Source organism: Anolis carolinensis, unplaced genomic scaffold (genome assembly GCF_035594765.1).
Source record: "Anolis carolinensis isolate JA03-04 unplaced genomic scaffold, rAnoCar3.1.pri scaffold_10, whole genome shotgun sequence".
NCBI classification, from domain to species: domain Eukaryota; kingdom Metazoa; phylum Chordata; class Lepidosauria; order Squamata; family Dactyloidae; genus Anolis; species Anolis carolinensis.
In genome coordinates, this window is record NW_026943821.1 from 1681040 (window position 1) to 1694768 (window position 13729).

General features: G+C 42.1%; 1 protein-coding gene across 3 annotated transcripts in view; it reads right to left on the reverse strand.

Moving 5' to 3' along the window:
- Nucleotides 1-13729, reverse strand: part of bcam (basal cell adhesion molecule (Lutheran blood group)) — a 134927-nt gene that overhangs the window by 21085 nt on the left and 100113 nt on the right. For all 3 annotated transcript variants that reach the window (XM_062962097.1, XM_062962096.1, XM_062962095.1), the window contains exons 3-6: nucleotides 12163-12376; nucleotides 8490-8560; nucleotides 5630-5726; nucleotides 2858-3040 (exon numbers count right to left, since the gene is read on the reverse strand). In XM_062962097.1, coding sequence (XP_062818167.1) covers nucleotides 2858-3040; nucleotides 5630-5726; nucleotides 8490-8560; nucleotides 12163-12376 — 565 coding nt within the window. The remainder of the gene's footprint in view (nucleotides 1-2857; nucleotides 3041-5629; nucleotides 5727-8489; nucleotides 8561-12162; nucleotides 12377-13729) is intronic.

Genomic DNA, 13729 nt, shown 5'->3' on the forward strand with positions numbered 1-13729 from the left:
AAGCGCAGTCTGTTCAGTGCCTTCCAAGTCCCAGGAGGGAGTCTCTAATCCGGCGTCAGCCACTGATTGAGGTTCCGGGTTTTAGCCTGCCACTTTTGGACTCTTGCTTGCTGAGGTGTTCCTGCAAGTATCTCTGTAGAATCTTAGAAAACGATTTCTTGATTTAAGGCATTGGCATGCTGGCTGAGACCAGAACAAAGTATGTCCTGGAGATGTCCATGCCTTGGTCCATTCATTGCTGGCTGCTGCTTCCCAACGGAGGACAGATGATACAATACCGGCTAAGCCAGTGATGGCCAACCTATGACACGCGTGTCAGCACTGACACGCCTAGCTATTTTTCCTGACACGCTGCTGCATGCAGATTGATTGGATGACTATGTCTTTGTGGCCAAATTTGGTGTGATTTGGTCCAGTGGTTTTGTTGTTTACTCCATGGGAATTATGCACATTACATTTATATATATATATATATATATATATATATATATATATATATATAAATATATCATTCAATTATTATTCTATTATTATTGTAGCATATTATCATATTATCACCATTATATTATTATATTATTCATTATTCATGACTACATTGAAACTAGAATAGAGAGAAATCGGCGTGGAAACTGCAAGAGGGACCATAGATCATTGTACATGAAAATAATGGTAAATAGTTTTTGATTTATTAAATACAGTTATATATTACAATTATACATTTTTGTTATTTAAACTATACATATTGCAAAATTATGGGTTTTTTCTCGAAGTGACACACCACCCAAGTCATGCTAGGTTTTTTTTGGTGAATTTTGACACACCAAGCGCAAAAGGTTGCCCATCATTGAGCTAAGCAGTATAATTTCTCCAGCGACGTAGGGCATAGACATCCTGTGATAATGCGTCATGTCTCTTTAAAGGCCACATCCACTGTTTTAAAGTGGTGAGATGTATTCCACGCTGGGCATGTGTATTCAGGAGCAGGTGGCAAAGTGCAAAGGCCGACGTCTTCACTGTGTCTGGTTGTGCCAGTCGGCTTTCAGATGATATTATTTCTAGCAGCCACTTTTTGCTTGATATTCAAGCAGTGCTTCTTGTAAGTCAGGGCACGGTCCAGAGTGACTCCCGGGTATGTTGTGCTGCAAGGCTCCAGTGGGATTCCTTCCCAGTTCCTTTGTCTGTTATACCCCAGCCACCTTTGGGTTCTGAACATGGTTCAGAAATGAACTTTGACCAGGATGAAGCTTATTCTGACTTTTTGCCCAGTTCTCCTTCAAGTTCCTTCCAATTACAGACCCCAGCTGTGGATAGCTCTGATGCTTCCTTAATTGGGAGAGATACTGAAAACATGACTCCCATGGAAGAACCAGATGTCCCGAGTTCCCCAGGGAATGTATCCTTTAACAGAAGGGAGTTTCTGCATCGCCAGAGATCAGAAAAACAAGGGCTTCGAAGGAGTCAACGTTTGGCATCTAGAGGGGATAATGGATAGGAGATTTCCTTGGAAACCTTGGGGAGTTAGTTTCCCTTCACTGTGATTAGATCTAAGTTCCATAAAAGTGTCTTGCACTGTGAACAATTTGTGGTGTCAACGTAGCGACTTCTGAGAACACTTCACTGTTTCCAGTTCCCTGATTCCACCAAGCCAAGTCTCCTGTTCCTGGCGGCCAAGCCGAACCGCGACTCCCGATTTAATCCGGAGTAAATTCACGTCATTGCCTTGTTCCTGAATCCAGATTGCTTTTAGCTTTGTCCTCTGCCTGCCTTGATATCCAAGACTTCCTAGTAACTTTGGACCTTGTTATTCACTCCTGCTTTCTTGTTGTTTCCCCGCTCAAGAACTTCCCAATAGTTTTGAGCGTGTTTCGAATTCTGGACTTTGGACAATAATATTGGACATATCTCTTCAACTCTTTGGTCTAATTCATACCATTTCTTAAAGGACTATTGCTCACTCATCCTTTCCACTTATTCTTTCCTGAATTTATTATTGTTTTAATAAAGATATTATATATATATTTTTCGTGTCAGGAGCAACCGGAGTTGCTTCTGGAGTGAGAGAATTGGCCGTCTGCAAGGACGTTTCCCAGGGGACGCCCAGATGTTTTTGATGTTTTACCATCCTTGTGGGAGGCTTCTCTCATGTCCCCGCATGGAGCTGGAGCTGATAGAGGGAGCTCATCCGCGCTCTCCCCGGGTGGGATTTGAACCTGGCAGCCTTCAGGTCAGCAGCCCAACCTTCAAGTCACAAGGCTTTTATCCCCTAGGCCACCAGAAGCTCCAAGATATTATATAATTATTGATCTCTGTTTGGTTTCCAGTGCTCACGCTGCCTTGGGGTGCAACACTGTCTGTTCTTAAGGTGAAAAACACACATCTGCATTTTAGATGGATTAGGGATCAGCTGGTTCTCCCTGTAATAGGCAGTAAGTGCAGCTAAAGCTTCAGAGAACTTCTGTTCAACTATTTCAAAGCTCCCTTCTTGGGCGGTGATGGCACGATCATCAGCATAGATGACGAATTATGCTGACGAGCATGCAACGAAGAAGGAGCAGAGAAAGAAGAAGTTGAAAGAAAGGAGAAGAAGGAAGAAAAAGGAGAGGAAGGAGAAGGAGGAGAGGAAGGGGAAGAAAACAAAAAGCAAAAGGGAAGCAAAAAGAAAAGGAAAGTGGGAGGGAAAGAGAAAGAAAACAGAAGGGGAAGGAATAGTCCTCTGGCTGGAAACCCTCCCAAAACTGCCCACCCCAGGCTTCCATCGGAAAGAACCACGGCAGTTAAAGTGGAATGAAAGCGCTCCAAATATGTAGTGTGGAAAGGATAACACTTAAGGATAACACTGGCAGGTTCTGCTCCTTACAGTGTAGCGTAACCTGGAAGGGCTCCGTCTCGGCGCTGCCGGCCTTCCCGTGTGGCATGGAATAGTTGACTTTGCACCGGAAAGCGGACTCCTTGTCCTCCTTCTTCAGGTGCATGTACAGAGTGCTGGAGAGGGAGAAGAGGCCCGAGGTTTCCTTCACCGTCCGCGAAACCACATACAACTCTGGGGACGAAGGGAGAGACAGGGTTCAAATGCAGCAACAGCAGCAACGGGGATGAAGCCATTGGCTCTCCAAAGCCACCCATCCTGCATCCAAAGACATTGGCGTGAAAATATTGCAAAGACGTGCACACCTATTGCGGTGAAGAGACGTCGGAATGTTTATTTAATTTATATTATTATATTATAACTGCTGCCACCACTTGTAAAGATGTTTATAATGCGGCTACCACTATGGGAAGATATAGCCACTAGCTACTTAGAGAGGAGACCTTTTAATTTTTGGTTTTCTTCCTTCTTCTTGTTTGTTTTTGATCATAATATATATATGACAGAAGCTGCAATGTTTAAAAGAACAATAACACGTTTATTCTGGCACAAAGCTTAATGGTTACAGTAACTTTCTCTTTAGAGGCACTTTGGTTAACAGTTGCAAAGCTAGAATGAGGTGTTTCAAATTTCTTAAAATGTCACTTCTTTCTTTACTGCTCTGAACAGCAGTCACCCTATGAATTACAATCACAGATTATCTGTCCCTCATCAGGAGACAGACTACTTTAAAATAAGTCACCAAACTTATTTTAAATTGACTCAAAAATAAGCATTTGAGTCTCCCTGACCCCTTCAACGGAGGGTCAGTCTTCACTGTACCTCATCAGGGCACAGACTCCCTTAAAATAAGTCACCAAACTTATTTTAAATTGACTCAAAATTAAGCATTTGAGTCTCCCTGATCCCTTCAACGGAGGGTCAGTCTTCACTGTACCTCATCAGGGCACAGACTCCCTTAAAATAAGTCACCAAACTTATTTTAAATTGACTCAAAATTAAGCATTTGAGTCTCCCTGATCCCTTCAACGGAGGGTCAGTCTTCACTGTACCTCATCAGGGCACAGACTCCCTTAAAATAAGTCACCAAACTTATTTTAAATTGACTCAAAATTAAGCATTTGAGTCTCCCTGATCCCTTCAACGGAGGGTCAGTCTTCACTGTACCTCATCAGGGCACAGACTCCCTTAAAATAAGTCACCAAACTTATTTTAAATTGACTCAAAATTAAGCATTTGAGTCTCCCTGATCCCTTCAACGGAGGGTCAGTCTTCACTGTACCTCATCAGGGCACAGACTCCCTTAAAATAAGTCACCAAACTTATTTTAAATTGACTCAAAATTAAGCATTTGAGTCTCCCTGATCCCTTCAACGGAGGGTCAGTCTTCACTGTATCTCATCAGGGCACAGACTCCCTTAAAATAAGTCACCAAACTTATTTTAAATTGACTCAAAATTAAGCATTTGAGTCTCCCTGATCCCTTCAACGGAGGGTCAGTCTTCACTGTACCTCACCAGGACACAGACTCCCTTAAAATAAGTCACCAAACTTATTTTAAATTGACTCAAAATTAAGCATTTGAGTCTCCCTGATCCCTTCAACGGAGGGTCAGTCTTCACTGTACCTCATCAGGGCACAGACTCCCTTAAAATAAGTCACCAAACTTATTTTAAATTGACTCAAAATTAAGCATTTGATTCTCCCTGATCCCTTCAACGGAGGGCCAGTCTTCACTGTACCTTATCAGGGCACAGACTCCCTTAAAATAAGTCACCAAACTTATTTTAAATTGACTCAAAAATAAGCATTTGAGTCTCCCTGATCCCTTCAACGGAGGGTCAGTCTTCACTGTATCTCATCAGGGCACAGACTCCCTTAAAATAAGTCACCAAACTTATTTTAAATTGACTCAAAATTAAACATTTGAGTCTCCCTGATCCCTTCAATGGAGGGTCAGTCTTCACTGTACCTCACCAGGGCACAGACTCCCTTAAAATAAGTCACCAAACTTATTTTAAATTGACTCAAAATTAAGCATTTGAGTCTCCCTGATCCCTTCAACAGAGGGTCAGTCTTCACTGTACCTCACCAGGGCACAGACTCCCTTAAAATAAGTCACCAAACTTATTTTAAATTGACTCAAAATTAAACATTTGAGTCTCCCTGATCCCTTCAACGGAGGGTCAGTCTTCACTGTACCTCACCAGGGCACAGACTCCCTTAAAATAAGTCACCAAACTTATTTTAAATTGACTCAAAATTAAACATTTGAGTCTCCCTGATCCCTTCAATGGAGGGTCAGTCTTCACTGTACCTCACCAGGGCACAGACTCCCTTAAAATAAGTCACCAAACTTATTTTAAATTGACTCAAAATTAAGCATTTGAGTCTCCCTGATCCCTTCAACTGAGGGTCAGTCTTCACTGTACCTTCTCAGGGCACAGACTAACTGCTTCTTTTTCAAACCTGCACTTCTCCACCAAAACGGCAGTTGGCTCCGCCCACTTCTCGATGGCAACCAACTCATGAGTGCAGAGTAACTAAAATATTGACCCTTTTAAAACGCAATTAAACATGACTTTTAAAACGCAATTAAACATGACATCTGTAAACTAAAAAATTCACATTTGTTGCACCTATCAATGGCATTGATATAAGAGATGCCACTGCCCGTCATGGGACTTGAACATCCTGGAACCAAACCAAGGCTCCACCACAAGAGAGACATAATCATTACATATTTTTAAACGGCATCCTGACCTTTGTTGTGTTCTGTGGAGGGATTGAGGAGGCGTCCATCCTTGTACCAGCTGATGGCTGGCACCGGGTGGGCATTTTTGCTGGTGCAAGTAGCTATCTGGGAAGGGGGAGAAAAAGAAGGCACTGAATTATTATTATTATTATTATTATTATTATTATTATTATTATTATTATTATTTTAATGCTTACAGCAACATTTTTTATATAAAAATGCAAAAGTACTTGGCAAAGAAACACACCAAAAAGCAAAAGCGAAAAAGCATTAGCACTGGCATTAAACACTTTGAGTAAAATCGCTAGGTAAGAACCAGCTGACATTGGTAATGTTCGAACAAAGAACTGCCAAAAACTGTTAAAGTTAAACTAAACAATCATTGTTGTTCCAGTACGACAGTTGGAAAAATAATAATAATAATAATAATAATAATAATAATAATAATAATAATAATAACAACCCTATCAGGACCTCAAGATTGAACTTCAAAGACTCTGGCCAAAACCAGTTCAGGTGGTCCCGGTGGTGATCGGCACATTGGGTGCCGTGCCAAAAGACCTTAGCCGGCATTTGGAAACAATAGAAATTGACAAAATTATGATCTGCCAACTGCAAAAGGCCACCCGACTGGGATCTGCACGCATCAGCCGAAAATACATCACACAGTCCTAAACGCTTGGGAAGTGTTTGACTTGTGATTTTATGATAAGAAATCCAGCATATCTATCTTGTTTGCTGTGTCATAATAAAATAATAATAATAATAATAATAATAATAATAATAATAATAATAATAATAATACAATTAGTCAGGATTTCCAAGCAGTATGTCATCATTTGGTTAACAGAGAGATATAGAAGAATAATATAACGTGCATTTATGATGAGTCTATATTCCATTAAGGCTAGTAATAAATCATGTTCTTACTCCTAGAATAGTATATTTTTGCTTTTTAGTACATTAAGAATACTTTTTAATGTATTTCCTTAGATGGTAGAATACAAATGCATGCATTTCAGGCAGAATTATCCTATGGTCTGTTGTATCACTTTTTTATTTTAGGAATGTTCTTTTATTAAATAAAATAAAGCATAATAAATTATAATATGCAGGCAGTGAGTCAGAGCATTTCTCATGCCGGCCACATGGCCTTGGATGTGTCTATGGACAACGCCGGCTCTTCAGCTTAGAAATGGAGATGAGCACCAACTCCCAGAGTCAGACATGACTGGACTTAACATCTGGGGTAACCTTTACCTTTACCTATAGACTAGGATGTCTTAATGAAAATACCAATGTTGAATCCATCCTGTTCTAATTATACTATCTATTATTCCAGAGGTCATCAATTAAACAGTCTAGCTCCCTGCTTTTCCGGTAAAGCACTCCCATAAGATATCCCAGAAATCTCCATGCTTATTCAGATATTCCCAGGAATATAACAATTTCTCCATAAATAAAGGCACTGAATTATTATTATTGCTTCTTCTTATAATTACGAGGGTTATCCAAAAAGTAGATTATGTTTTGGAATTAAAAATGAACAAAGTATAGGAGAAAACATGTACCATATGCAGTTGAAAGCCAGACCCAAACACCACTTCTCAACATAGTCGCCATTCAAATCTAGGCACTTATCATAGTGATGAATGAGCTTGGCAACTCCTTCCCCACAAAACTCTGCCACTTGCGCCCTCAAAAAGTATAGGAGAAAACATTTACCATATGCAGTTGAAAGCCACACCCAAATACCACTTCTCAACATAGTCGCCATTCAAATCTAGGCACTTATCATAGCGATGAATGAGCTTGGCAACTCCTTCCCCACAAATCTCTGCCACTTGCGTCCTCAAAAGGTATAGGAGAAAACATTTACCATATGCAGTTGAAAGCCACACCCAAATACCACTTCTCAACATAGTCGCCATTCAAATCTAGGCACTTATCATAGCGATGAATGAGCTTGGCAACTCCTTCCCCACAAATCTCTGCCACTTGCGTCCTCAAAAGGTATAGGAGAAAACATTTACCATATGCAGTTGAAAGCCACACCCAAATACCACTTCTCAACATAGTCGCCATTCAAATCTAGGCACTTATCATAGTGATGAATGAGCTTGGCAACTCCTTCCCCACTAAACTCTGCCACTTGCGTCCTCAAAAAGTATAGGAGAAAACATTTACCATATGCAGTTGAAAGCCACACCCAAATACCACTTCTCAACATAGTCGCCATTCAAATCTAGGCACTTATCACAGCGATGAATGAGCTTGGCAACTCCTTCCCCACAAATCTCTGCCACTTGCGTCCTCAAAAGGTATAGGAGAAAACATTTACCATATGCAGTTGAAAGCCACACCCAAATACCACTTCTCAACATAGTCGCCATTCAAATCTAGGCACTTATCATAGTGATGAATGAGCTTGGCAACTCCTTCCCCACTAAACTCTGCCACTTGCGTCCTCAAAAAGTATAGGAGAAAACATTTACCATATGCAGTTGAAAGCCACACCCAAATACCACTTCTCAACATAGTCGCCATTCAAATCTAGGCACTTATCATAGCGATGAATGAGCTTGGCAACTCCTTCCCCACAAAACTCTGCCGCTTGCATCCTCAACCAGCCGGTCAGCCATTCCCGCAGCTGCGCATCGTCGCCAAAACGCTGTGTTGAGGACACAAGCGGCAGAGTTTTGTGGGGAAAGAGTTGCCAAGCTCATTCGGTATGGAATGGCGAAGACTTGTTCCTGGTCAATAGGAACCATCCTATTGGTTCATAGACTAGAAAACGGATTTTATATTTAAAACAATAAATGCAGGGGGGGGGGGGGGATAATGAAGAAAACGGAAGGTTAAAGTCACCTCGGAAGCGAATTCTCCAGTCACGGAAAGGGTCGCCGTGTTCTTCTGGAGCTCTGGAGGTTCGGGAGAATCTGTGGAAAGATTGACATTTCGTCAGAGATGTTGGAAGGGACACAATGCCCATGTTGGGAATCGCATTTTTCAGCCTGGGGGTGGAAAATAGTGAGCGTTCGTTCCACACTTAGTCTCCAAGGGCTCCAAGCTTTGTGCAAATTGCAGACCTTTGCTGAAAGGCTGGGAATGCAAACAGGATATCAGCTGTGTTTGTTTGTCTCCAAGGCAAAAAAATAAAAGGGGAAGTTTGCGGAAATTTCCTCTTGCAGATAAAGAGACAAACCCATCTCCGTATTGCTTCAGGAATCTCCCAATGTTGGTCTTTGGGAACCTTTCCTTGCTGATAAGGACTTTGTTTTTGAAGAGAGGCAAATTTTACATTTTCTCCATTGTTTCTGTTCTTTTTATCACTGTCCTACCTGCTCCCCAGCCTTGAAACTACACACACACACACACACACACACACACACACACATATTAGAAAACAGATAAAAGGTCACATAGCCAACATTTTCTCAGTTCTCTTTATGATATCCATCCAACTAAGAGCTGGTGCAAAACTCCAGCTGTTTCATTTGGTGAAGGAAGTGTCATTTCAACTGGGAAAATGCTGTTTTTGCTGCAAAACTCACAAAACTCACAGACTAAATACTGTATATACTCGAGTATAAACCTAGTTTTTCAGCCCTTTTTTTAAGACTGAAAAAGCCCCCCTCGGCTTATACTCAGGTGAGGGTCCTGGTTGGCTTATATTTGGGTCAGCTTATACTCGAGAATATATGGTACACTTATTATTTTTCTCTATTATTATTGGTATTATTACATTTATTATTTTTCTCTATTATTGTTGCTACTATTACATTTATTTTACTCTATTTTTATTTTTATTATTAATACATTCATTATTTCACTCTGATATTATTATTATTATTATTATTATTATTATTATTATTATTATTGCATTTATTATTTTACTCTATTTATTATTACTGTATATACTCAAGTATAAGCCTAGTTTTTCAGCCCTTTTTTTAAGACTGAAAAAGGCCCCCACGGCTTATACTCGGGTGAGGGTCCTGGTTGGCTTATATTTGGGTCAGCTTATACGCGAGAATATATGGTACATTGATAATTTTTCTCTATTATTATTGCTACTATTACATTTATTTTACTCTATTTTTATTATTTTTATTATTAATACATTTATTATTTCACTCTGATCTTATTATTATTATTATTGCATTTATTATTTAATTCTATTTAATATTACTTGTATTATTTTCCTGTATTTATATTATTATTATTATTATTATTATTATTATTATTATTATTATTATTATTACATGTATTATTTTACTCTATTATTATTAAAAGGATACATAAGCACATTGAAGAAGATGAGAATAATGATTTTATCAGAGTTGGACAGTCTTTTCTTCAATTTGAGCTTTATGTAAATATTCAAAAATGTTTAACCTACTGATGCCTCAATTAATGTAATTTTATTGGTATCTATTTTTATGTCTGAAATTTACCACCCTCGGCTTATACTGGAGTCAATGTTTTCCCATTTTTTTTGGTGGTAAAATTAGGTGCCTCGGCTTATATTTGGGTCGGCTTATACTCGAGTATATACGGTAAGACCTGAATTGCAAACAGGCTTCGAAAGCGGTGCCGGTTTTCTAGCAAAACACAGCAATTTGCAGACATTATGCAACGCAAAGGAGACACTCAAGTCTTTGTTCCTGGGTGACTCTTCTCCAGGTGTTGTGCTCCAGGCGGGAGGGAAAGTGGCTTTTTGCAGGTAGGCAAATTACCTGTTGCCGGGCAGGAAAAAAAACCTGGCCGTCAGGAAGAAATAGATTCGGATAGATAAAAGAATGATGGAAAGGGTTATTGCAAGGGTGCATATCCCAGCACCGAGCCAATAGCCAGGAATGCTGGGGGTTCCAGTATGAATACAGGCAGTCCGATAGGTTCTGTAGGTTCGGTCTTAAGTTGAATTTATACATAAGTTGGAACAGTTACATTTTATAAGTGTAACTCCAGCCACACACACACACATATATCTATCCTATCCTATTGTATCCTATCCAATTTGTCATCGATCCAATCCTTTGGGCTTCACTCAAATCTACCATTTGCCAAAATATACAATCCTGTGATTTCTTTTAGATAGGTAGGTAGATAGCTAGATAGGTAGGTAGGTAGATAGCTAGGTAGGTAGGTAGATAGCTAGGTAGGTAGGTAGGTAGCTAGGTAGGTAGGTAGGTAGCTAGATAGGTAAGTAGCTAGCTAGCTAGGTAGGTAGATAGGTAGATAGATAGATATAGGTAGGTAGATAGGTAGGTAGGTAGATAGATAGATAGGTAGGAAGATAGGTAGGTAGGTAGATAGGTAGGTAGATAGGTAGGTAGGTAGCTAGATAGATAGATAGATAGGTAGGTAAATAGATAGGTAGATAGGTAGGTAGGTAGGTAGGTAGCTAGATAGCTAGATAGGTAGATAGATAGGTAGACAGGTTGGTAGGTAGCTAGATAGGTAGATAGGTAGGTAGATAGGTAGGTAGATAGGTTGGTTGGTAGGTAGATAGCTAGATAGCTAGGTAGGTAGATAGATAGGTAGGTAGACAGGTTGGTAGGTAGCTAGATAGGTAGGTAGATAGCTAGATAGGTAGATAGCTAGATAGGTAGGTAGGTAGATAGGTAGGTAGGTAGATAGCTAGGTAGGTAGCTAGGTAGGTAGGTAGCTAGATAGATAAGTAGCTAGCTAGCTAGGTAGGTAGGTAGGTAGGTAGATAGATAGATATAGGTAGGTAGATAGGTAGGTAGATAGATAGATAGGTAGGAAGATAGGTAGGTAGGTAGGTAGCTAGATAGGTAGGTAGATAGGTAGGTAGGTAGCTAGATAGATAGATAGATAGGTAGGTAGGTAGGTAGGTAGGTAGCTAGATAGATAGGTAGATAGATAGGTAGACAGTTTGGTAGGTAGCTAGATAGGTAGATAGGTAGGTAGATAGGTAGGTAGATAGGTAGGTAGGTTGGTTAGTAGGTAGATAGCTAGATAGCTAGGTAGGTAGATAGATAGGTAGGTAGACAGGTTGGTAGGTAGCTAGATAGGTAGGTAGATAGCTAGATAGGTAGATAGCTAGATAGGTAGGTAGGTAGATAGCTAGGTAGGTAGATAGGTAGGTAGGTAAGTAGGTAGTTAGCTAGGTAGATAGGTAGATAGCCAGGTAGGTAGGTAGATAGAAAGGTAGATAAGTAGGTAGGTAGGTAGTGAGGTAGATAGCTAAGGTGCTCAGCCCTGTCTCCGGCACTTCGGAAGAGGCCCCGCCCCTCTCCTGGCCCCGCCCCCGTGTCCTAATAGGTGCCATCACCACCCCCCTGGATCCCTGCAGCGCCCACCAGGGGGCGGTAGCGCCCACTTTGGGAATCCCTGCTCTAAATAAATGAACAAAGACCGGAACCCCTCCAGCACAGCGCCTCCCAGTCCCATCCCGCAGGTATCAAAAGCCACGGAGAGGTCCGAGCAGACCAGCAAGGTCCTGTGTGCTGTTTGTAACTCGGGGACGGCCTGAGCCTTCTATATCTGAACCCCGGAGCGGGAGGGATCTCACCGAAGACCTTGAGCTGGGTCACTCCCACGTCGGTCCCCGAGGAGGTGGTCACCTGGCAGAGGAACTCCCTCTCGTCGCCCACCTCGGCCGCCCGGATGACCAGGCCGTGCTCGGCGTCCATGGAGGCCCGGTCCTTGTACTCCGTCCCGCCGTCCACCCCTTGCTGACCACGCTCGTCATACGCCACGCGCCGCTGCGTCCCCGTTTTGTCCGTCTGGAACATAACCATCAAGTTACTATTATTACTCTATTTATTTATTTGTACATAACAACACAGCACACACGCATATTAAGTCCAAGTGTCTGGGATTCGTCTCTAACTATTGGGCTCGTCCCAAGGGCCTGGGATATTAGAGATATTTGCTTAGAATATTGGGGGACACCTGCTCGACCCCACAACCATTGTCTTGTGGGGTCCCGCAGGGGTCAGTACTGTCCCCCATGTTCAACATCTACATGAAGCCGCTGGGAGAGATCACCCGGAGTTTCGGGGTGCGGTGTCATCTGTACGCAGATGATGCCCAGCTCTGTCACTCCTTCCCACCTGTCACTCAGGAGGCTGTTCAGGTCCTGAACCGGTGTCTGGCCTCTGTGTCGGACTGGATGAGGGCCAACAAATTGAAACTTAATCCAGACAAGACAGAGGTCCTCCTGGTCAGTCGTAAGGCTGAACAGGGAATAGGGTTACAGCCTGTGTTGGACGGGGTCACACTCCCCCTGAAGACACAGGTTCGCAGTCTGGGGGTTCTTCTCCTGGACTCATCGCTGAGCCTGGAACCCCAAGTCTCAGCGGTGGCCAGGGGAGCCTTCGCACAACTCAGACTTGTGCGCCAGCTGCGCCCGTTCCTTGGGAGGTCTGACTTGGCCACGGTGGTCCACGCTCTGGTTACATCCCGTTTGGACTACTGCAACGCTCTCTACGTGGGGTTGCCTCTGAAGACGGCCCGGAAGCTCCAACTAGTACAACGGGCGGCAGCCAGACTAATAACTGGGGCGGCAAACAGGGAGCGTACCACCCCCCTGCTAAGCCAGCTCCACTGGCTGCCGATATGCTACCGAGCCCAATTCAAAGTGCTGGTCTTGACCTATAAAGCCCTAAACGGTTCTGGCCCAATTTACTTATCCGAACGTATCTCCTCATATGAGCCAGCTAGATCCCTAAGATCATCTGGAGAGGCCCTGCTCTCGGTCCCACCTGCCTCGCAGGTGCGGCTGGTGGGAACGAGGGACAGGGCCTTCTCGGTGGTGGCTCCCCACTCGGCTGTGGAACACCCTCCCCACAAATATCCGACAAGCCCCAACTCTTCTGGGTTTCAGAAAGGCTGTGAAAACATGGCTGTGTGCACAAGCTTTTAACGAGTAATATGATAACGTCGACATGGTCCGATTGAAGGCTAAAGCATGAGGTTTTTAGACAAATGGATCTAATTTACATATGTTTTAATTTTTATAATGTATTTTAATGATGTATTTTTATAGTTTTAATTGATTATATGTACTGTTTTTTGTTTTATTATTATGTTCTTGGCATTAAATGTTGCCAACTGTGTAAGCCGCCCTGAGTCCC